The sequence below is a fragment of the Phyllobates terribilis genome, unplaced genomic scaffold, assembly GCF_046119375.1.
Source record: "Phyllobates terribilis strain yellow unplaced genomic scaffold, ASM4611937v1 Scaffold_17__1_contigs__length_24005725, whole genome shotgun sequence".
Classification (NCBI taxonomy): Eukaryota; Metazoa; Chordata; class Amphibia; order Anura; family Dendrobatidae; genus Phyllobates; species Phyllobates terribilis.
The window spans coordinates 16,063,414-16,089,620 of NW_027362777.1; the positions used below are offsets into that span (position 1 = coordinate 16,063,414).

Consider the following 26,207-nt stretch of genomic DNA (forward strand, 5'->3'; position numbering starts at 1 on the left):
AACCAGGGCTCGAGCCAACACATCTCCTGCAGGCGTGAATAAATGTATATTACAGCCATCAGCCACGCACAGCTTAGAGATATATCATGGCACAGTGTAATGTTTTTTGTGTAGTTTATCACAATCCTGTTTGAAGTTAGTTGGTTTGAAAAGAAATTGAACAGTCAGGATAAAGGGAAACTCTGTTGTTATTGTACAGAAATTCACACTTGGCCCTCACTGCACATTTAATGTTGTTGATCGTAAAAGTGAAGTTTGGCCAGAAAGACTGGACCTGGTCTTGTAGGGACCATATGAGGACATTCAGCAGCACAGAAGGGAGAGAAGGTAGATTCATCCAATAAGATATCAGGGATCTAGGAAGCCAACAGCATCATTACCCTCCGCTTTCTCTTACAGACCCATCATAATATTTTTCTTCAAGTGATTTTCTCACTTGTCAGCACATTCTACGTACGCGGTCATTTGGCTTTGTAGTTTACAGATCTGGGCAGGTAACGGTCAGCGTCTCCTAATCCCAGGGGGTACGTGGATCCTCCAGGTTGTAAGTTCTATAGAAAAGGTCATTTACAATTACACAAAGTAATGTGAACAGTTTTGGATGGAGGAGATTGTTGTGATCTAGCGGTAAAATGGTGATCACACGATTGTGATACGGCCGGACTACACAACCGATAAAGCAGCCACAGCTGGTGACAGAGAAGAATCTGTGACTTCTCTGCATTTAGTGGCTACTACTCACCTGGGTAGTCATATGTAGGAATCTCCTCTTTACACCGCTCATCACCCCTCACATATGTCTTTGTAGTATTAATATGGGTCAGATCTTCACCCTGAAACAAATACTGTAAAAGTCACAGACAGATGGAGAAGTCCCATCTATGATCAGATCTAATCCTGATATCTCCACCGTTCTCATTACACTATGATTGTAGAAAATCAATTAGTTTATTTTAATAGATTACCTAATCAGTGTGAATCAATATACCGATGATGGAATAATCTATGTGTATGTATGTATGCAAATGTGTATATGCACATGGATTATGTTAATAGTTAGTTATATATTCATTAACAGCTTCTGTTCTAATCTGTATACAAGAACAACTAAATGATTTCCTGGGAATGGCGTATGCATGGGAATGGCTGATAACAGAAAGATTCATGTCGAGTTGGCAAAGATGGCGCTGAGAGGCGAACTCACTCCCTCCATCAGAATTCCTAAGGCGTTACTCAAACCAAGAGATACATAGATGAACGAATTATAGCGTGCCGAGTTATCAGAAAAGAGCAATAAATTTTTACTAATCCCACCTAGAAGGAGAATGCTATTTAACCCCATGTCTACCTAATAAAGTATGCCATTTTGCGTGGTTCAGTTTCTGAGTGAAGTTTTTCAACCAGATAAGCAGATTTGGTTAATTAGCTTCTCTGCATGCACTCAGACATCTTTAATTTGGAGGAGAGCAGTTACCTAGTGTATCTTAAATTGGTGTAACCTTCACAAATAGTGCCGTGTCTCGGAATGTGTATGATGAAGATCATCATGATCAGTGTGTGACACAACTTAGAGCTACAATCAACAATATTCTGAACTATGTTGGAACAAGGAACCTTACTTCTATTGCTCTTCCTGCAATAAGTTATGGAATGTATGGATTTCCTATGCAAGCCTGTGCCCAAGCAATAGTCCAAGCTATACCGGAGTATAGAAGATTAAGGCTATGTGCCCACGATGCAGAAATGAAGCAGAAAATTTCTGCAGCATTTCTGCATCTCCCTGGCAGAAAAAAACGCATGCAGATTGTGCATGCGTTTTTCCTGCAGAATACATGCGGGTTCACATGCGTTTCCGCATGCAGATTGACAAGCACTTTCCAGGCGATAGCATCACTTGGAAAGTGCTTGACAACTAGGTCACACTGTATAAATCCATGCAAACAGCATGGATTTATACAGTGTGAACCGTAAAAATTAAAACAAATAAAGCTATACTCACCCCCGAGGCCCCTGTGTGCTGCAGCGCTCGTTCCTGTCTGGTTCCCGGCTGCCGGCATATCGCGAGACACAGCGGTGAAGGGCCTGCAGTCACATGACTGTGACGTCACCGAAGGTCCTTCAGGGCTGCTGGCATTCAGAGAGAAGACGCCGGACAGGTGAGTATAAACTTTATTTGTTATTTTATTCTTTTTTTACAGGTACAATGGTACCCAGGTCTGGATGAGAGTCTCCTCTCCTCCAGAACTGGGTACCATCCGCACATAGAGACGCATAGAAGCCGCTTGTAAAAATGTACAGTCGCAGTTTCTGTGCGTCTCAATGCAAGTCAATGGCGGGAGTTCCGCTGCACTTCCGCAAAATTAAATGACATGCTGCGGATTTTTGTACGCAGCATAAACGCTGCGGAAAAATCCGCAGCATGAGCATAGAACATGCGGAATCCCCTTGGGGACCATGGGGTGCGGATTACCTAGCGTTTTACAAGCGTTTCCGCTGCTTGAAAAACGCTACGTGGGCACACAGCCTAACTATGTTAGAGGAGATAAGACTAATCAGCAATTACTATCATAAATCTCAAATTCTCACCCGAGCTGTGGAAAGTGCCACAGCTAGATCAGACTCACTCAGCCGCCAGATGACCTCACAAGATAACCTGAATGAACTATTTCCTAGACAAACAAGCCCACCTCCTGCTATAAGAAAGGAGCATTAATTCCCTGTGTTTCTCCAGCTAACACTCCATTGTTTCCAGTGAAGAAAAACTGCAAGAGGAGAACCGGATAAATTCAGGATGGTGCAAGATCTGAGAGCTGTGAGTGCAGTTACAATCCTGGAGACCCCAGTGGTGCCAAATCCACATATATTACTCAGTGAAATTCCCCCCGAGGCAACGCATTTTACAGTAATCGACTTGGCAAACGCCTTCTTCAGTGTGCCTCTGTATCCAGACTGTCGGTATCTTTTTGATTTTACGCACAGAGGAGTACAGTACACCTGGACCGTTATGCCTCAAGGAGCTCAGAACTCTCCTCATCACTTCACACTGGCCTAAACTACCTGTCTCCAACCCTGGAAGAGTGAGAACCCTGAAGTCATATTGATACAATATGTCGATGATCTACTACTCTGTTGTCCAGACGACCAAACTTGCCACAGGTTCAGCTATTCTTTGCTCCAATTTCTGGCCACCTTCGAATGCAAAGTTACTACAGCTACAGCTACAGAACTCCTCCACAGAACAGCAGATGTTGTACTTGGCCATCCTACAACTATACTGGCCCCTCATGATTTGCAAGCTATCCTTGCACAAACCCAGCACAACCATCTATCTATGCAACGTCGTGTCAGAATCCAATGTGAGCTCCTTTTACCAGAAAATATAGCTCTTCGGCAATGTACTGTCTTGAACCCCTCCACTCATGCTTCCTCTGTCAAGGGGGGACTGCCCTGAAGACTTAGGGGGGTCCTCAGAAGACCATGAATACCCTGATTCGAGTGACCATGATTGCCTTGAGGTCATGAAGGCAGAAACTTCTCACCTACCTACTGTCTCTGAGCAGCCACTGCCTGAAGCGGATCTGATACTGTATACTGACGGGTCCAGATACGCAGATGAATATGGAACGTACCATACCGGATATGCGGTGGTGTCCCCACCAACGGTTATTTCTGCTGGACCACTGCCATCTTATATGTCAATTCAAGAGGCCGAACTGTATGCTCTGACCGAAGCCTGCAAGTGCGCAGAGAGTCGAGTGGTCAATATCTACATGGACTCGAGGTACGGATTCGGGATTGCCCATGACTTTGGCCTGATATGGGCCCTGAGGGGCTACAAGACAGCCAGTGGAGCTCCAATCCGGAATGCAGCGGCAGTGAGAAGTCTGCTAGAAGCTCTGAAGTTACCTAGGCAAGTGGCTGTGATCAAAATTAAGGCTCATGGGAAACTGAATTCAGAGGAAGCCAAGGGCTGACATTACAGCAAAAGCAGCAGCTATGGAACCAATATTTCCAGAGGAAGCAGAGGTGTCGGGTGGTACGGAGGTGTTTGTGCTCACCAGAAGTCAGAGACAACAAGGAGATGAGGAAGAAACGGGAATGAGAAATTTGGGGTTGGAAGATGAAGAGGAGCAAAGACTGGAAGAGAATCTGACACACAGGACTTACGTGGACTGGCAGAATGCGGTAACGGAAGAAGGAAAACAAAACAAAATTCTTAAAGCCAGTAAAGAATTTTCACTTCCATGGCCGGAGGTGCTGCCTATTGCCCTATACTCAGTCCGAAATACCCCGAGACAACCCACAGGGCTCACATCATACGAGATCTTGTTTGGTGGGCCACCTAGAATGGGTCGATATTACCCACAGCAGCTTAGTTCAGGGAATGATAAGCTTGTGAATTTTGTTGTCAGACTTGCTAAAGAGTTAAAACTAACACATGCTACAGTGTACTCTTCTATTCCAGACTCAGATCTTGAATCAGGTACTCACAGTATCCAGCCTGGAGATTTTGTCTGGATAAAGAATCACGTGCGAGGCACACTGGATGCCAGATTTGAAGGGCCCTACCAAGCACTACTTACATCCCCTACGGCTGTGAAGGTCGAAGGCCAAACATCATGGGTCCACACATCCCATTGCAAGAAGGCGGTCTCAGACCCACAACCCTGATGTTCCTTTGTCTGATGACAGTAGCTTGGGGGGGAAGCCTTTGTTACGGTAACACGTGCATTCCAAACAATTATTACTAAAGAGAATGATATTCCAGTTTTCTGGTACAACACTTCCTTGAATGTGGTGACATGAAGATTAGGATTAGATTGGAGGGCAAATAGACTGGGGAATGTGCCATAACTAAAGCAATAATGTCTGTTTACCTTATATCTGAGTCCCAGGAATCCAAAGAGGAAATAAAGGCTGTGTTTGCAGGTACATACAGGGCCAAGAGATAAGTTAACCCCAAAGGCAGTTTTGATCCACATATATATATATATATATATATATATATATAGATGTTCTCGGGGTTCTTAGGGGGGTGCCAGACGAATTCAAGGCCTGAGACCAAGTGAAGGTGGGATTTGAGTCCATAATACCCATAATAACCATTAACAAGAACGTAGATTGGATACATTACATATATTATAACCAACAAAGATTTGTCAATTACACCAAAGATGCCTTATAAGGGATAGCTGACCAACTAGCACCCACATCTACCATGGCCTTCCAAAACAGAATAGCTCTGGATATGTTATTGCAGAAAAAGGAGCGGTATGCAAAATGATAGGTGACCATTGTTGTACATATATCCCAGACAATACCGGCCCCACAGGGAAAGTTACTAAGGCTCTCAAAATCTATGAACAAACAGTTCCCCTTAGAACAAAAGTGTTGTACCAGAGAGAATACCGGAAGTAAATGAGTTTGTAAAGTTAATATCCATATTTCTGTGTTAGGGGTGACCCGCGATTACACAGTCACTAGATCTTTTAGGGTCTCCACCCCTTTCCTGTAGGTCTTCGTACGAGTTAGATTTAGGAACGTCGGTGGGTCCGGCTAAAAGGGACGGGCCGCCCGTCACATCGTAGGGTTCCAGAATAGCCTTAACATAGGGTCAATTTCTTCTCCCCCTCTGATTTTTAGCATATGGATATTAAAAGCAAATAATTGATTTTAGGGGGGCTTGTCAAGGTTAAATATATATATTATAGAAAATCAATTAGTTTCTTTTAATAGATTACCTAATCAGTGTGAATCAATATAGCGATGATGAAATAATCTATGTGTATGTATGTATGCAAATGTGTATATGCACATGGATTATATTAATAGTTAATGAATATATAACTAACAGCTTCTGTTCTAATCTGTAGACAAGAACAACTAAATGATTTCCTGGGAATGACGTATGCATGTGCATGGCTGATAACAGAGAGATTCATGTCGAGTTGGCAAAGATGGCGCTGAGAGACGAACTCACCCCCTCCATCGGAATTCCTAAGGCATTAATCAAACCAAGAGATACATAGATGAACGAATTATAGCGTGCCAAGTTATCAGAAAAGAGCAATAAATTTTACTAATCCCATCTAGAAGGAGAATGCTATTTAACCCCATGTCTACGTAATAAAGTATGCCATTTGGCGTGGTTCAGTTTCTGAGTGAAGTTTTTCAACCAGATTAGCAGATTTGGTTAATTAGCTTCTCTGCATGCACTCAGACATCTTTAATTTGGAGGAGAGCAGTTACCTAGTGTATCTTAAATTGGTGTAACCTTTACAGTATAAGACATATAATACTGGTGGATAAAACAAGACTGAACACAAGACCTTCACAGCCGTCTACACATCATAGGGGATATCTCATGACACCTTCTCTCCATCTACCTGATGATCCTGAGAAACATTGGGATCTTCTTGTTTACAGTCCTGTGGAAGAAGAGGATGGGGACATCTCTCTGGTGTTGTCCTCTTACTGGATAGATCTGGAGGAAACACATACAGGGACTGAATTCATTCTTTACATACAAATATTTATAGGCCGTGTGTATTTAGTCCTGTCTATTACCTGGTGATGTGAGGGGCTCGGGAATCTCCATCATGATGTCCTTGTACAGATCTTTGTGTCCTTCTATATACTCCCACTCCTCCATGGAGAAATAGACAGCCACATCCTGACACCTTATAGGAACCTGACACATACAATGATATCGTCATCCCCCGATCCCTTCATAGCATTACAGTATAATGTCCCAGCATTCCAAATAGTGTCACCTCTCCAATCAGCAGCTCAATCATCTTGAAGGTGAGTTCTAGGATCTTCTGGTCATTGATGTCCTCCTGTATCAGGGGGTGAGACTGAGGTCCAGTAATTGGGCACAGGGGTCTTCCCCTTCTCTCAGACACAGGGTCCTGACAGCGCTCACTAGAGGTCTTCTTCACTACTGTGTAACCCTAGTTATGGAGAGAAACATTAATAAATCTCACTCCAGACATTTCCAGAGTCCTCACCTCTCCAGTTCTGTCCATCTGTTATTCCCATAGATAAGAATGATGTAATGTGACGTCATCAGAATCTCTCACCTCTCCAGTAAGCCGAAAGAGGATCTCAAGGGTGAGGTGTAATATCCTCTCCGCCATCTTGTCTCTGTCCATATCCATCATTGATAGGTGATTCAGAAAAATTCTCTTAATATAGAAGATCTTCACTGAGAGGATCTGATATTGTAGAGACCTGAATGAGAAGAAGAGCCGATGTAACATCATAAAGAATTCTGTGTATTAATACAATTACTGGAGACAATAAGGGAAATATATCAGGAGATAGAATGCGTAGATGTTGTATTCTCTAGTCTTTTATGGATTGGAACACAAGTTGAATTGCTGACTTAGGCTATGTGCCCACGATGCAGAAATGCTCAGGATTTTTTCCTGAGCATGTCCTGCCAAAGACATGTGGATGTGAAGCGTTCTTCACATGCATTTCCGTATGAGGGTTGACAACCGCTTTCCAAGCGATTTTAGCATCACTTGGAAAGTGCTTGACAACTTGGTTACACTATATAAATCCATGCAACAGACATGGATTTATATAGTGTAACCCCCAAAGAATGTCAAAAAATAAAAAAATAAATATATACTTACACTCCGATGGCCCCCGCAGTCTTGCTTCGCTCCGTCATGGCTGCAGGCAACTGGTGGTGCACTGTACTGAAGGACCTGCTGTCACATGACTATGACGTCAGCGCAGGTCCTACAGTTCATCGCGAGATGCCGGCAAAGGAGGACGAGCGTAGTGCGGGCCGCCAGAAGGTAAGTATAATCTTTATTTTTTATTTTATTCTTTTTTTTACATGTTCTATGGTACCCAGGTCCGGAGGAGAGTTTCCTCTCCTCCACACCTGGGTACCATCCGCACATTAGAATGCATGGAAGACGCATCTACAGATGTAGTAATGTGTAATCCATGCGTTCCAATGCTAGTCAATGGCGGTGAAAATGCATTTTTTTCCACAATGATAACCCGTAGCGGAAATTTCCGCAGCATGTGCACACCACATGCGGATTATCATTGGGGAACATGGCAGGCCTTCTACCATGCATTTTTTAAGCGTTTCTGAAGCGTTTTTGCTGCGGTGGAAACGCTTAAAAAACGCATCGTGGGCACACAGCCTTAGACATCTCCTCCGTACTTCCAATCACTGGCTAATTTGGCCACTGCTTCAGTAAGAATCACCCAGAAACCCAAGCAGCAATGGTAATTTTATTATTTTACAACATTCTGCTTTTGTCCCTGACGTACTAATAAAAGCTATATATTTTAGACCACAGACAACAAGCAGTTTCTTCCTCGGAGTCTGCAGCTGAATACGTTTCTGATAGACTCATCTCCCATAACGCTAATTCTCGTCATATACATTACACGTGACATGAGAAATAACAACTTCATGATGAGGACGACATCTTCATCTTCTAATACGGCTCTAGAAACAAAGTTGGCCAGAGTCCGTCACTAACTACATCATCACCGACTGTCTGTATGAATGTTTCCCGTCTTTCCCAGGTTGTAATCTTTTATCACGTTACATCTCATTTATAAGAGCTTGTTTGTAAGAACACCAAGACAGGAGTTATTTGATGCTAATGTCTCCTTGTACAGTGTTTTTTCTTCATGGATATTATGTTTCTTTTAGCATTTTTATGTAGGCTTCCATATATTACATGAAAAACACCAAAAAAAGAAAACCAAGTGTTAAAACATAAAATAAAATTGGGGATGGCGGCACTGTGGGATCATTATACTGTAAGTGAGGGGGATGGTGGTAATGTGGGAATATTATATTGTATGTGGGAAGATGGCGGGACTATGACATTATACTGTATGTGGGAAGATTGCGGGACTGTGGGAACATTATACTGTATGTGGGAAGATGGCGGTACTGTGAACATTATACAGTGTGGGGAAATAGAGGTACTATGAGAGGATTAATGACCGCAGTCGCTCCTGTGACCGGGCCAAGCCAACACCAACCCCTGCTTCAGCAGGATGTGTGTTCTCGGACTGACATTCAGCTTAGTGCCACAATACACGCTGCCGACCAATCAGAGGCCAGCAGCTGACATCGGCATGTACGTCATTAGGGGTGCATGGAAGTAACATCATGCTCTCCTGTCGCTTCCAGCTGAAGTCAGCGGCAGCTCCAGAAAAAGACACCGCGCGGCGAGGGAGCGAAGAGAAGGTGAATATAATGTTATTGTTTTTTTAAATCAGCGAGTACACGGTGCCCTTGGCCATACTACTACATGTAAGAGTATGGACTGTGCATTATACTACTACATGTAAGAGTATGAGCTGTGCATTATACTGCATGGATGACTGTGGGCTGTACATTATACTACATGTATGAGTATGGGCTGTGCATTATACTACATGTATGACTGTGGGCTGTGCATTATACTACATGTGTGGATTATGGGCTGTGCATTATACTACATGGATGACTGTGGGCTGTGCATTATACTACATGGATGACTATGGGCTGTGCATTATACTACATGGATGACTATGGGCTGTGCATTATACTACATGGATGACTGTGGGCTGTGCATTATACTGCATGGATGACTGTGGGCTGTACATTATACTACATGTATGAGTATGGGCTGTGCATTATACTACATGTGTGGATTATGGGCTGTGCATTATACTACATGTGTGGATTATGGGCTGTGCATTATACTACATGTATGGACTGTGGGCTGTGCATTATACTACATGTATGACTATGGGCTGGGCATTATACTACATGGATGACGGTGGGCTGGGCATTATACTACATGGATGACTATGGGCTGTGCATTATACTACATGTATGGACTGTGGGCTGTGCATTATACTACATGTATGACTATGGGCTGGGCATTATACTACATGGATGACTATGGGCTGTGCATTATACTACATGTATGGACTGTGGGCTGTGCATTATACTACATGTGTGGATTATGGGCTGTGCATTATACTACATGTATGGACTGTGGGCTGTGCATTATACTACATGTATGACTATGGGCTGGGCATTATACTACATGGATGACGGTGGGCTGGGCATTATACTACATGGATGACTATGGGCTGTGCATTATACTACATGTATGGACTGTGGGCTGTGCATTATACTACATGTATGACTATGGGCTGGGCATTATACTACATGGATGACTATGGGCTGTGCATTATACTACATGTACGGACTATGGGCTGTGCATTATACTACATGTATGGACTGTGGGCTGTGCATTATACTACATGTATGGACTGTGGGCTGTGCATTATACTACATGTATGACTATGGGCTGTGCATTATACTACATGGATGACGGTGGGCTGGGCATTATACTGTATGGAGGATTATGGGGAGTGCATTATACTACATGTATGGACTGTGGGCTGTGCATTATACTACATGTATGACTATGGGCTGGGCATTATACTACATGGATGACGGTGGGCTGGGCATTATACTACATGTATGACTATGGGCTGTGCATTATACTACATGTATGACTATGGGTGGACCATTATACTAAATGTGTGGACTATGGGCTGTGCATTACACTACATGTATGGGCTGTGCATTATACTACATGTATGGACTATGGGCTGTGCATATACTACATGGATGACTATGGGCAGTGCATTATACTACATGTATGACTGTGGGCTGTGCATTATACTACATGTATGACTGTGGGCTGTGCATTATACTACATGTATGACTGTGGGCTGTGCATTATACTACATGTATGACTATGGGCTGGGCATTATACTACATGGATGACGGTGGGCTGGGCATTATACTACATGGATGACTATGGGCTGTGCATTATACTACATGTATGGACTGTGGGCTGTGCATTATACTACATGTACGACTATGGGCTGTGCATTATACTACATGGATGACGGTGGGCTGGGCATTATACTGTATGGAGGATTATGGGGAGTGCATTATACTACATGTATGGACTGTGGGCTGTGCATTATACTACATGTATGACGGTGGGCTGGGCATTATACTACATGTATGACTATGGGCTGTGCATTATACTACATGTATGACTATGGGTGGACCATTATACTAAATGTGTGGACTATGGGCTGTGCATTACACTACATGTATGGGCTGTGCATTATACTACATGTATGGACTATGGGCTGTGCATATACTACATGGATGACTATGGGCAGTGCATTATACTACATGTATGGACTATGGGTTGTGCATTATACTACATGGATGACTATGGGTTGTGCATTATGCTACATGTACGGACTATGGGCTGTGCATTATACTACATGTACGGACTATGGGCTGTGCATTATACTACATGTACGGACTATGGGCTGTGCATTATACTACATGTACGGACTATGGGCTGTGCATTATACTACATGTACGGACTATGGGCTGTGCATTATACTACATGCAAGGACCATGGGCTGTGTATTATGCTACATGTATGGACTATGGGCTGTGCATTATATTACATGTACGGACTATGGGCTGTGCATTATACTACATGCAAGGACCATGGGGTGTGTATTATGCGACATGTACGGACAACGGGCTGTGCATTATACTACATATATGGACTATGGGCTGTGCAATATACCACATGGATGACTATGGGCTGTGCATTATACTGTATGGAGGATTATGGGGAGTGCATTATATCGTGCATTGTGAAAGTATTTGGCCCCCTTGAACTTTTCTACCTTTTGCCACATTTCTGGCTTCAAAGATATAAAATTCTATTTTTGGGGGGGAAGAATCAACAACAAGTGGGACACAATCGTGAAGTGGAATGAAATTTATTGGATATTTTAAACTTTTAAAAAAAAATAAAAACTGAAAAGTGGGGCGTGCAATATTATTCGGCCCCCTTGAGTTAATACTTAGTAGCGCCACCTTTTGCTGTGATTACAGCTGGAAGTTGCTTGGGGTATGTCTCTATCAGTTTTGCACATCGAGAGGCTGAAATTCTTGCCTATTCTTCTTTGCAAAACAGCTCGAGCTCATTGAGGTTGGATGGAGAGCGTTTGTGAACAGCAGTTTTCAGCTCTTTCCACAGATTCTTGATTGGATTCAGGTCTGGACTTTGACTTGGCCATTCTAACACCTGGATACGTATATTTTTGAACAAATCCATTGTAGGTTTCGCTTTATGTTTGGGATCATTGTCTATTTGGAAGATAAATCTCTGTCCCAGTCTCAGGTCTCCAACAGGTTTTCATCCAAAATGGTCCTGTTTTTGGCTCCGTCCATCTTCCCATCAATTTTAACCATCTTCCCTGTCCCTGCTGAAGAAAAGCAGGCCCAAACCATGATGCTGCCACCACCATGTTTGACAGTGGGGATGGTGTTTTGAGGGTGATGAGCTGTGTTGCTTTTACGCCAAACATATCGTTTTGCATTGTGGCCAAAAAGTTTGATTTTGGTTTCAGCTGACCAGAGCACCTTATTCCACATGTTTGGTGATTCTCCCAGGTGGCAGGTGGCAAACTTCAAACGAGACTTTTTATGGATATGTGGCACCCCTGCGGGTTCAGTCGCCACAGAGGTACTGCATCTCACCGAGAGGTGTAGTATCTCACTCTCAGGTAACGATGGAGTACTGCCCGGAACCCACACACTAGCATGCATTACACTCCACTTCAGAGGGCAGGGCGAGATTGCTCCTAAAGGAGAGCACAGTCCCTGGTCCCTAACTGGAGGGCAGAACAATGTAGTGGGTGTGGGTGGAGGAAGAAGATCAGGGGAGCACTTCAGGAGTAGTATAAAAAGGGATGGAACCATCTAGAAGGGGTTGAGTCAGAGAAGACAGTGAGAGGAGAAGTAGTGGGAGCAGGAGCTCCGCAGGAGCTCTGCTCAGGAGGAGCGTGCCTGAGTGAGAGAGGCCCAGGAGTGGAGACTGACTGAACAGAGAGGAGAGGAGAGGAGAGGAGCAGGAAAGAAGGCTCCAAGAAGGAAAGAGGGGATCCTAGGGGTACAGGAAGTGCTGGAGGCCACCCGTACGCCCGAATCTACCAGGACGTGGAGGGATCAAGCCGCAGAGGAGACCGGCCCCTAACTAGTCGGAATTGCCATATTCAGCTAGAAACCGGAGGCTTCTACATACATTTTCAGGGTGCAGTTGCCACAGCCACAATTAATCGCCAAAAAGGTAGCCACACAGGATACATGGAACTCCAGGTTGCCCGCTAAGATCTGAGGTTACCGGCTTGGCACACTGTTTGCGAGGCGCAGGGCAGGAGGGTGAGAGCCAGCCCAGGAAGATGACTGAGAAAGGCACACAGAAAGGGGTCCCGTTAAGTGCTCTTGAATTACCTAAGGGATTGCTGAACCTCTCCCATGGTGAATGCAGGACGACTTGGGTGGTTATAATCTGCAGTTGTAACCAGGAGCAACGTGATAAGCGTGAGTAAACCTTGAAGACTGCACCCCACTGTCTCTGTGAATTATTGCTGCGCCATCATCCCCTGCACCACACTGCACAACAACATCTACCTCATCTATAGTCACCACAGCAAGGCCCTGGAGCTTAGCTCTACCTGTGGAGAGCTGAACAAACTCTGCTGCATTACCAACAGCTCCAGAGGACCTGCTCCATACAGTCGCATACCACAGGTGGCGTCACGAACATTAAAATATCAGCAAAGGGATATAAACCACAAGTATTCAATAGAACGACGAGCAAAAAGTGGCAAAGTGTAATATAAAAATTAACTTTTATTTATCTATTTAAAAATAGTAGTGAATAAATAGAATTAGTATAAAACTCATATAAGAAAGAAGCGATAGCAAGTCTTGCAAACGGTACTTAGCCGCCTATAAAAAAGTAAATCTGTGGAACTGGTAACACTCCTAGTATAGTTCCTTCTGACACAGGAACCTAACGGACCACAGGTGTGTAACACTATAGACAACCACCTCAATTCCAAATAAGTTGTTCTGGTCCAAACTAAAGAGAAGACTGTCATACAATAAATGTTTCTTTAAATATACAACAAAGCATATTGAACAGACAGGTATACATCAAGAATCTCCTACACCCATGACTTTAATTCAGAAATGGGTGAGGAAAAGAGGAAGATAGACCAATTGTAATGTAGAGTCTAGATGTGACATAAAATACCTGGTGAATAATTAATATATAGAACAATCTCACCGTTAGAATGTCAGTATCATCGCTGTTGACTCATATCTATGCAATTCTAAGGAGAACCCTTTGGAAGTGGCAATATCCAGTAGAGTGCAGGACTCATTTCCTCTGGAAGGACTCAGACCAACAGGGTGAGGGGTGCTCTCCCGACGCGTTTCCTCATGTTACTGATTCATCAGGGGAGAGAGCAGTAGTACTAATGGGTCTATCAGCCCGAATAATGACAACATTTCCGCCTTTGTCAGACGGTTTTATGACTATGTATAAAGTCTTCACCTACATGTTCCAACTGATCTACGTGTGAGAGTATTGTGCCTCGGGAACTGATTAATCATTTCCTCTGTACCCCTCCCTGATCCTTGAACCCCGTGACAAACCGTTTTTTTCCCACTCTACCTAGGGCGCTGCATGATGTTTCCATTTTAAATCATCCCGTAAGCCGAATTATCCTAATGGTGACCTGATGGACCCGGGCAAATAGTATATTTACCTGATATTCCGCAGTCGTGTCTGGTTGATGTACATCAGGTTACCATCACAACACAGCAAGCGTCCGCCCAGTCGGAGGCTCGCGTCATCGGAAACGACGTTTGCATGTCATTTGCCGGCTCATGCGCTCCAAATACCGGAAGTTGAGGGGCCGGAAACCGGAAGTGACGTTACCGATGTAGCGCAGTAATACCGGCATATTTAAAAGAAGCGCGGGCACTACTTAGCAGCCGTGCCATCTCCATTTCGGGCCGATAGACCCATTAGTACTACTGCTCTCTCCCCTGATGAATCAGTAACATGAGGAAACGCGTCGGGAGGGCACCACTCACCCTGTTGGTCTGAGTCCTTCTAGAGGAAATGAGTCCTGCACTCTACTGGATAATGCCACTTCCAAAGGGTTCTCCTTAGAATTGCATAGATATGAGTCAACAGCGATGATACTGACATTCTAACGGTGAGATTGTTCTATATATTAATTATTCACCAGGTATTTTATGTCACATCTAGACTCTACATTACAATTGGTCTATCTTCCTCTTTTCCTCACCCATTTCTGAATTAAAGTCATGGGTGTAGGAGATTCTTGATGTATACCTGTCTGTTCAATATGCTTTGTTGTATATTTAAAGAAACATTTATTGTATGACAGTCTTCTCTTTAGTTTGGACCAGAACAACTTAGTTGGAATTGAGGTTATGGTCTATAGTGTTACACACCTGTGGTCCGTTAGTTTCCTGTGTCAGAAGGAACCATACTAGGAGTGTTACCAGTTCCACAGATTTACTTTTTTATAGGCGGCTAAGTACCGTTTGCAAGACTTGCTATCGCTTCTTTCTTATAAGAGTTTTATACTAATTCTATTTATTCACTACTATTTTTAAATAGATAAATAAAAGTTAATTTTTATATTACACTTTACCACTTTTTGCTCGTATTCACGAACATTAAATATAAAAACTATAAAATCCCCTTTTATTGACAGCCCTGGGTCATGGAGCGGGTCACCGTCACTGTGACATCTCCCCTAGCAACGACCGGCCCGGCTACCGAGTACCCCACTGCCCAGGGGGCGCGTCAGATACCTTTGAGAAATGGCTTTCTTCTTGCCACTCTTCCATAAAGGCCAGATTTGTGCAGTGTACCACTGATTGTTGTCCTATGGACAGACTCCCCCACCTCAGCTGTAGATCTCTGCAGTTCATCCAGAGTCATCATGGGACTTTTGGCTGCATCTCTGTTCAGTCTTCTTGTTCGAGATGAAAGTTTAGAGGGACGGCCAGGTCTTGGTAGATTTGCAGTGGTCGGATACTCCTTCCATTTCAATATGATCGCTTGCACAGTGCTCCTTGAGATGTTTAAAACTTGGGAAATCTTTTTGTATCCAAATCCGGCTTTAAACTTCGCCACAACAGTATCTCGGACCTGCCTTGTGTGTTCCTTGGTCTTCATGATGCTCTCTGCACTTGAAACAGAACCCTGAGACTATCACAGAGCAGGTGCATTTATACGGAGACTTGATTACACACAGGTGGATTCTACTTATAATTACCAGTCATTTAGGACAACACTGGATCATTCAGAGATCCACTTCTTGTTGATTCTTCCCCCCAAAAAATTAGAATTTTATATCTTTAGGTTTGAAGCCAGAAATGTGGCAAAAAGTAGAAAAGTTCAAGGGGGCCAAATACTTTCACAATGCACTGTACTTCTGTTATGGGGCCCCATCACTTCTATGTTCGCCCCTGGTGAGTGTAATAGTTTATTTTTTCTATACACTAAAGAACAGAGGCAGCACAGGGGACATATACCAGGATGGGGCCTAGGATAAGGGACATACATATACAGTGGGTACGGAGAGTATTCAGACCCCTTTAAATTTTTCACTCTTTGTTTCATTGCAGCCATTTGGTAAATTCTAAAAAGTTCATATTTTTTTCCCATTAAAGTACACTCTGCACCCCATCTTGACTGAAAAAAAAAACAAGAAATGTAGAAATTTTTCCAAATTTCTGAAAAAAGAAAAACTGAAAAATCACATGGTCATAAGTATTCAGACCCTTTGCTCAGTATTGAGTAGAAGCACTCTTTTCAGCTAGTACAGCCATGAGTCTTCTTGGGAATGATGTAACAAGTTTTTCACACCTGGATTTGGGGATCCTCTGCCATTCTTCCTTGCAGATTCTCTCCAGTTCCATCAGGTTGGATGGTGAACGTTGGTGGACAGCCATTTTCAGGTCTCTCCAGAGATGCTCAATTGGGTTTAGGTCAGGGCTCTGGCTGGGCCAGTCAAGAATGGTCACAGAGTTACTCTGAAGCCACTCCTTTGTTATTTTAGTTGTGTGCTTAGGGTCATTGTTTTGTTGGAAGGTGAACCTTCGGCCAAGTCTGAAGAGGTTTTCATCCAGGATATCTCTGTACTTGGCCGCATTCATGTTTCCTTCAATTGCAATCAGTCGTCCTGTCGCTGCAGCTGAAAAACACCCCCATAGCATGATGCTGCCACCACCATGTTTCACTGTTGGGATTGTATTGGGCAGGAGATGAGCAGTGCCTGGTTTTCTCCACACATACCACTTAGAATTATCACCAAAAAGTTCTATGTTCATCTCATCAGACCAGAGAATCTTATTTCTCATAGTCTGGGAGTCCTTCATGTGTTTTTGAGCAAACTCTATGCAGGCTTTCATATGTCTTGCACTGAGGAGAGGCTTCGGTGGGGCCACTTTGCCATAAAGGCCCGACTGGTGGAGGGCATAAGTGATAGTTGGCTTTATGGAACTTTCTCCCATCTCCCTACTGCATCTCTGGAGATCAGCCACAGTGATCTTGGGGTTCTTCTTTACCTCTCTCACCAAGGCTCTTCTCCCACGATTGCTCAGTTTGGCAGGACGGCCAGGTCTAGGAAGACTTCTGGTGGTCCAAAACTTCTTCCATTTAAGGATTATGGAGGCAACTGTGCTCTTAGGAACCTTGAGTAATGCAGAAATTCTTTCGTAACCTTGGCCAGATCTGTGCCTTGCCACAATTCTGTCTCTGAGTTCATGATTCTCATTTGGTCTGACATGCACTGTGAGCTGTGAGGTCTTATATAGACAGGTGTGTGCCTTTCCAAATCAAGTCCTATCAGTGTAATTAAACACAGCTGGACTCCAATGAAGGAGTAGAACCATCTCAAGGAGGGTCACAAGGAAATGGACAGCATGTGACTTAAATATGAGTGTCTGAGCAAAGGGTCTGAATACTTATGACCATGTGATATTTAAGTTTTTCTTTTTTAATAAATTTGCAAAAATTTCTACATTTTTTTTTCAGTCAAGATGGGGTGCAGAGTGTACATTAATGAGAAAAAAAAATAACTTTTTACAATTTACCAAAAGGCTGCAATGAAACAGAGTGAAAAATGTAAAGGGGTCTGAATAATTTCCATACCCACTGTATATATCAGGATGGGGGGTGGTCGAAATCTCGCAACGGGTCCCCATCAGACCTTAGCTATAACTCTGATTATACTGTGTGGGGGGATGGCGGTACTATGGGAACATTACACTACGTGGGGCCAAAAAAGGGGTATAATGGGGGCATTACACTGTGGGGGCATAATACATACTGCATAAGGTAAAACCTGCAAAAGACAAAAGACAAAAATATATCTCATACCCTACCATCATTATATATAAATGTAAAGCAAAGTTGCATAATAAATATAGGGTACTTAGTGAACTATTTTTGATCAAAAAAAGTATACAAGCCGTCCCACCAGCGGCAAGGTGACCCTAAATTGGGACGGTACCTATACTGCCTATATTAAAAACCTTACTGTATATCAAAGTTGAAGCAATGCATATAAAAGGGTAGACAAATAGGACCGGGTCCCAACTCCAGACCACCCAGGCCCGTGGTAAGCTACATATATACCAGTCAGCTCAACAAAAGGGAATGCCACACCCTTAAATTGCACAGAATGCAAACAAGATAAAAAACCAAGCAATGTGAACTGAGGTCTAAGATGGTAGACATGCAAGAATTAGGAGCATGTTCACACTAGCAAAAAGAAGCAAAACCTGCAAAAGACAAAAGACAAAAATATATCTCATACCCTACCATCATTATATATAAATGTAAAGCAAAGTTGCATAATAAATATAGGGTACTTAGTGAACTATTTTTGATCAAAAAAAGTATACAAGCCGTCCCACCAGCGGCAAGGTGACCCTAAATTGGGACGGTACCTATACTGCCTATATTAAAAACCTTACTGTATATCAAAGTTGAAGCAATGCATATAAAAGGGTAGACAAATAGGACCGGGTCCCAACTCCAGACCACCCAGGCCCGTGGTAAGCTACATATATACCAGTCAGCTCAACAAAAGGGAATGCCACACCCTTAAATTGCACAGAATGCAGACAAGATAAAAAACCAAGCAATGTGAACTGAGGTCTAAGATGGTAGACATGCAAGAATTAGGAGCATGTTCACACTAGCAAAAAGAAGCAAAACCTGCAAAAGACAAAAGACAAAAATATATCTCATACCCTACCATCATTATATATAAATGTAAAGCAAAGTTGCATAATAAATATAGGGTACTTAGTGAACTATTTTTGATCAAAAAAAGTATACAAGCCGTCCCACCAGCGGCAAGGTGACCCTAAATTGGGACGGTACCTATACTGCCTATATTAAAAACCTTACTGTATATCAAAGTTGAAGCAATGCATATAAAAGGGTAGACAAATAGGACCGGGTCCCAACTCCAGACCACCCAGGCCCGTGGTAAGCTACATATATACCAGTCAGCTCAACAAAAGGGAATGCCACACCCTTAAATTGCACAGAATGCAAACAAGATAAAAAACCAAGCAATGTGAACTGAGGTCTAAGATGGTAGACATGCAAGAATTAGGAGCATGTTCACACTAGCAAAAAGAAGCAAAACCTGCAAAAGACAAAATTATATCTCATACCCTACCATCATTATATATAAATGTAAAGCAAAGTTGCATAATAAATATAGGGTACTTAGTGAACTATTTTTGATCAAAAAAAGTATACAAGCCGTCCCACCAGCGGCAAGGTGACCCTAAATTGGGACGGTACCTATACTGCCAAAAAAGGGGTATAATGGGGGCATTACACTGTGGGGGCATAATACATACTGCATAAGGTGCATAATGGGGGCATTACACTGTGTGGGAGCATCATACATACTGCATAAGGGGCATAAAGGGGGCATTACACTGTGTGGGGGCATCATACATACTGCAAAAGGGGCATAATGGGGGCATTACACTGTGTGGGGGGCATCATACATACTGCATAAGGGGCGTAATGGGGGCATTACACTGTGTGGGGGCATGATACATACTGCATAAGGGGCATAATGGGGGCATTACATTGTGTGGGGTCATCATACAGACTGCATAAGGGGCATAATGGGGGCATTACACTGTGTGGGGGCATCATACATCATGCATAAGGGGCATAATGGGGGCATTAAACTGTGTGGGGGCATCATACATACTGCATAAGGGGAATAATGGGGGCATTACACTGTGTGGGGGCATCATACATCCTGCATAAGGGGCATAATGGGGGCATTACACTGTGTGGGGGCATCATACATCCTGCTTAAGTAGCATAATGGGGGCATTACACTGTGTGGGGTCATCATACATACTGCATAAGGGGCATAATGGGGGCATTACACTGTGTGGGGTCATCATACATACTGCATAAGGGGCATAATGGGGGAATTACACTGTGTGGGGTCATCATACATACTGCATAAGGGGCAAAATGGGGGCATTACACTGTGTGCGGTCATCATACATACTGCATAAGGGGCATAATGGGGGCATTACACTGTGTGGGGGCATCATACATACTGCATAAGGGGCATAATGGGGGCATTACACTGTGTGGGGGCATCATACATACTGCATAAGGGGCATAATGGGGGCATCATACATCCTGAATAAGGGGCATAATGGGGGCATTACACTGTGTGGGGGCATCATACATCCTGCATAAGGGGCATAATGGGGGCATTACACTGTGTGGGGGCATCATACATACTGAATAAGAGGAATAATGGGGGCATTACACTGTGTGGGGGCATCATACATACTGCATAAGGGGCATAATGGGGGTATTACACTGTGGGGGCATCATACACACTGCATAAGGGGCATAATGGGGGCATTACACTGTGTGGGGGCATCATACATACTGCATAAGGGGCATTACACTGTGTGGGGGCATCATACATCCTTCATAAGGGGCATAATGGGGCATTACACTGTGTGGGGGCATCATACATACTGCATAAGGGGCATAATGGGGGCATTACACTGTGTGGGGGCATCATACATACTGCATAAGGGGCATAATGGGGGCATTACACTGTGTGGGGGCATCATACACACTGTATATGGGGCATAATGGGGGCATTACAATGTGTGGGGGCATCATACATACTGCATAAGGGGCATAATGGGGCATTACACTGTGGGGGCATCACACATCCTGCATAAGGGGCATAATGGGGGCATTACAATGTGTGGGGGCATCATACATACTGCATAAGGGGCATAATGGGGGCATTACACACTGCATAAGGGGCGTAATGGGGGCATTACACTGTGTGGGGGGCATCATACATCCTGTATAAGGGGTATAATGGGGGCATTACACATCCTGTATAAGGGGTATAATGGGGGCATTACACTGTGGGGCCAGTAAAGGGGTCCTGTACTATGAGAACAATCTGTTTCCTCCCTTCCTGTCTCCATAGTTGGGTCGTATGTATCTATTACAGGAAACAGAACAAAAACCTTATGATTCTTATAAAGGGGCAACACAAGACCCCAAAAGAGTCTCCGTGCTGAAGGGGTTAATGCCCCCTGCGCCCAGTAATGGGGTCTCCACATACCTCCACCTGCAGAGCCGCCACCACATATATGGCTGCTCTGTGCGCACAGGAGCTGTGATGAGGTCACAGGAGGGGAGGAGTCAGGGGTCACATGATCAGGGGCCTCAGTGGATGCAGGACTCTGCTGTGCTGGTTGTCATGGTGCTGGATGAGCTGAAGTTTGTGCTGGATGAGCGTGCGGAGCGTTCCCAAGTGTACGAGGCGTACGGAGCAGAGCCGCGTGTGTACGAGGCGTACGTAGCGGAGCCGCGCGTGTACGAGGTGTATGGAGCGGAGCCGCGTGTGTACGAGGTGTACGGAGCGGAGCCGTGTGTGTACGGAGCGGAGCCGTGCGTGTACGAGGTGTACGGAGCAGAGCCGCGTGTGTACGAGGTGTACGGAGCAGAGCCGTGTGTGTACGAGGTGTACGGAGCGGAGCAGCGTGTGTACGAGGTGTACGGAGCGGAGCCGTGTGTGTACGGAGCGGAGCCGTGCGTGTACGAGGTGTACGGAGCAGAGCCGTGTGTGTACGAGGTGTACGGAGCGGAGCCACGTGTGTACGAGGTGTACGGAGCGGAGCCGCATGTGTACGAGGTGTACGGAGCGGAGCCGCATGTGTACGAGGCGTACGGAGCGGAGCCGCGCGTGTACGAGGCGTACGGAGCGGAGCCGTGCGTGTACGAGGCGTATGGAGCGGAGCCGTGCTTGTACGAGGCGTAGGGAGCGGAGCCGCGCGTGTACGACGTGTACGGAGCTGAGCCGCGCGTGTACGACGTGTACGGAGCTGAGCAGCGCGTGTACGACGTGTACGGAGCTGAGCCGCGCGTGTACGACGTGTACGAAGCGGAGCCGCGCGTGTACGATGTGTACGAAGCGGAGCCGCGCGTGTACGAGGTGTACGGAGCGGAGCCGCGTGTGTACAAGGTGTACAGAGCGGAGCCACGTGTGTACGAGGCATGCGGAGTGGAGCCATGTGTGTACGACGTGTAAGGAGCGGAGCTATGTGTGTACGATCTGTACGGAGCAGAGGCTTTATTCGATAATCTCGTTCTGCCATTTGGATTCTCCAATGCACCAACAGAATTTCACAACTCTCTGAATGATATTTCTCTGATTACTTTGGGAGATTTCTTGTGATTTATCTTGATGATAGAGAATTTTCTCTCCTAATTTGGATTCTCACCAGGAACATGTCCGTGTTGTTTTAGAAAGATTGAGGGAGAATTCTTTCTTTCTTTGCTGAAATTGAGAAATGTTTTTTTTTCTGTTCAGAAAGTTTCATTCCCGGGTCATTTTATCGGCTGATGGGTTTACGATGGATCCTGGGAAGGTGAAAGCCATAATAGATTGGGTCCAACCTAGTGACCTGAAAGTGTTGCAACATTTTGTAGGATTCTCCAACTATTATAGGAAATTCTTTAGTTTTTTTTTCTCAGATTACTGACGTCACACGTAAGGTGGCAGATCTCAAGGTTTGGCCACCGGATGCTATTGGGGCTTTTGATAAATTGAAGGAGTGTTTGTCTGCTCCTGTTCTAATCCAACCCCATCTCCAAGAACCATTCATTGTGGAGGTGGATGTTTCGGAGGTCGGGGTAGGGGCCGTTTTATGTTCCGAGACTCTGACCAATTTGTGGCCATGTGTTTTTTTATTAAGAAAATTTTCATCTGCTGAAAGAAATTATGCTGTTGGGAATTGTGAGTTACTCGTTGTTAAATTAGCCTTTAAGGTTTTAAGACATTTTCTGGAGGGAGAAGTTCATCAAATCACTGTGGTCACTGACCAGAAGAATTTAGCGTTTATTGAATCAGCTAAATGGCTAACTCCTAGACAGGCCAGAGGGTCCTTATTTTTCTCTAGATTCAATTTCTCTATCACTTTCAGGCCGAGGTCCAAGCAGTTTTAGTTCTGTTTCTTCTCCAAAACCTCCATTCTCCCTGAGGGCATTGTGGTTTCTGTGATATCGTTGGAGGTTGAAGCTGAGATCCGTAAAGTCCAATCGTTTGCTCCTTTCGCCACGCCTAGGTCCAAATTATTTGTAGTTGTGTACCTAAGATTGCGTCTGTTGCAAGAGTTTCATGATTTAATCATGAGTGGTCATCCGCGGTTCACAGCTAAGCAGAAAGCTATTATTAGGCTTTTTTGCTGGCCATCTATGAATAATTATATTAAAGATTTTGTATCTGCTTGTGTAGTTTGCGCACATGCTAAAGTTTGTCATAACAGTCCAGGTGGAGTATTGGCTCCATTGCAATTCCAGAAAGACAGTGAACTCATCTGTCCATGGATTTCATCACGGATTTGCCTCTGCCTGGTGGGAAGACTGTCTTTGGGTGGTCATTGACTGATTCATTAAACGGGCTCATTTTGTTCCTTTGTCAGAGGATTACCTAATGCAGAGACATTCTCCAGGTTTTTTAATTCGCATAAAGTAAGAGTACATGGGATCCCTCTTAACATTGTCAGAGGATTACCTAATGCAGAGACATTCTCCAGGTTTTTTAAGTATACCCAGGCTCGTTCCTGTATCTCGTTGCAGTGTCAGTTCCTGTCTGAACTGTCTCCTAGCCTGTTACCTGTTTGTCTCTATGTCCGTACCTTCCCTGTTCCTGCAGTGTCTGAACCTGCACCTAACTCCAACTCGTTGTCTCTGTACTTCTGTTTGTAGTCCACTCGCTACTTCATTGTAAGTACCTTGTGCGTATATGGTTCTGCTTGTCCCTTCCAGTCTGTTCCATGTGAACAGAGCCCTGTCATCTCTGCCTTGTCCACCGCTCTGGCGGTTTCTCTCTGCTCTCTGCTCTGTCTTGCCCACCACTCCTGCGGTTTCGTTCTGCTCTGCCTTGTCCACCGCTCTGGCAGTTTCTCTCTGCTCTGCCTTGCCCACCGCTCCGGCGGTTTCGCTCTGCCCTGCCTTGTCCACCGCTCCGGCGGTTTTGCTCCGCTCTACCTTGTTTACCGCTCTGGCGGTTTCGCTCTGCCCTGCTTGCTCACCGCTCCGGCGGTTCCTCTCTGCTCTGCCTTGTCCACCGCTCCGGCGGTTCCTCTCTACTCTGCCTTGTCCACCGCTCGGGCGGTTTCGCTCTGCTCAGCCTTGCTCACCGCACCTGCGGTTTCGCTCTGCTCCGCTTGCTCACCGCACCAGCGGTTTCGCTCTGCTCTGCCTTGTCCACCGCTCCGGCGGTTCCTCTTTGCTCTGCCTTGTCCACCGCTCCGGCGGTTTCGCTCTGCTCTGCCTTGTCCACCGCACCTGCGGTTTCGCTCTGCTCCGCTTGCTCACCGCAGCATCGGTTTCGCTCTGCTCTGCCTTGTCCACCGCTCTGGCGGTTCCTTCCTGCTCTGCCTAGTCCACCGCTCCGGCAGTTTCGATCTGCTCTACCTTGTCCACCGCACCTGCGGTTTCGCTCTGCTTTACTTGCTCACCGCACCAGCGGTTTCGCTCTGCTCAGCCTTGTCCTCCGCTCTGGCGATTTCGCTTTACTCTGCTAGTCTACCGCATCTGCGGTTCTGTTCCTGTATCCCAGTCTGTACTGGACCCTATCCAGCCTGCGCTCCAACCTGCTAGTACCTCCCTGTCTGCACGCCAGCCGTGCCTGCCAGTACTTCCCTGTCTGCACTCCAGCCGTGCTTGCCAGTACCCCCCCATCTGCATACCAGCCGTGCTTATCAGTGCCCACCTGTCTGCATACCAGTCGTGCCTGCCAATACCCACCTGTCTGTATGCCAGCCTAACCTGCCTGTTCCTGCATTCCCCGGTGTGGGTCAACAGCCGTGTCCGGGGTCTGACCTGGAGTAGCACCTGGTCCCTCTGCTCGGTTCCACCCTGGTGCACGGAGTCGACTGAGCCGACGTGCGACCTTGGTCAGATCGGGTTGATACTTAGTTACGCACCTCCAGGCACTCCCCGGTTCATGGTACAGTGGGATCACTAATCACGCACACGCCAGTCAGTCCAGGCGTGTGCATAACAGGAAGAGGTAGACGGACGCCTCTCACACAGACAGCCGCTCGAGCAATCGCAGTGGCAGCCGCAGGAGCAAGGTATCAAACACCTCTGGACCATCCAGAAAGGAATCATCGCGTGTTCCACTACAGCCTCCGAATCCGGTACCCGTTTGTGACTTCAGGGGTGAGTGATCTTCGTGAATGTCACCCTTTTAGTAATGGGAAGTCTCATATGTGAGTCCTTCTGTAGGATCCTAAGAAGAGTAGCGCCAAGCAAAAGCACAGGATTTGTGCCCTATGCCAAACTTTCCTTCCCATAGATTTGCAAAAACAGCTATGCCCGAACTGCATTAATAAAACCATAGCAGAAAATTCTCTGGATTTCGCATCCAATCTGAAATCCATAGTCCACGCAGAGGTTCAAGGGTCCCTGAAGGGGTTGTTTGGAGGGAAGAAAAGATCCCATAAAGATGTCTCCTCCAATTCTGATTCATCCCAGTCCGAGGATCTATGGCTGAGTGATTTCATCATCCTCTTCCTCATCGATAACAGTAGACCCTGCTTCCCCATCGAGGGTACGGACAAACTGGCCAAATCAGTCAGATCAACCATGGGTCTGGGGGAGGAGAAA

General features: G+C 45.1%; 1 protein-coding gene across 1 annotated transcript in view; it reads right to left on the reverse strand.

Moving 5' to 3' along the window:
* Positions 1-21,722, reverse strand: part of LOC141176117 (uncharacterized) — a 34,195-nt gene extending 12,473 nt beyond the window's left edge. Inside the window, exons 1-6 of the mRNA XM_073660111.1 lie at positions 21,652-21,722; positions 7,083-7,233; positions 6,774-6,953; positions 6,568-6,691; positions 6,387-6,484; positions 743-833 (exon numbers count right to left, since the gene is read on the reverse strand). Of these exons, the coding sequence (XP_073516212.1) occupies positions 743-833; positions 6,387-6,484; positions 6,568-6,691; positions 6,774-6,953; positions 7,083-7,233; positions 21,652-21,677 (670 nt within the window). The 5' untranslated portion in view covers positions 21,678-21,722. The remainder of the gene's footprint in view (positions 1-742; positions 834-6,386; positions 6,485-6,567; positions 6,692-6,773; positions 6,954-7,082; positions 7,234-21,651) is intronic.
* Positions 21,723-26,207: the final 4,485 nt, after the last annotated feature.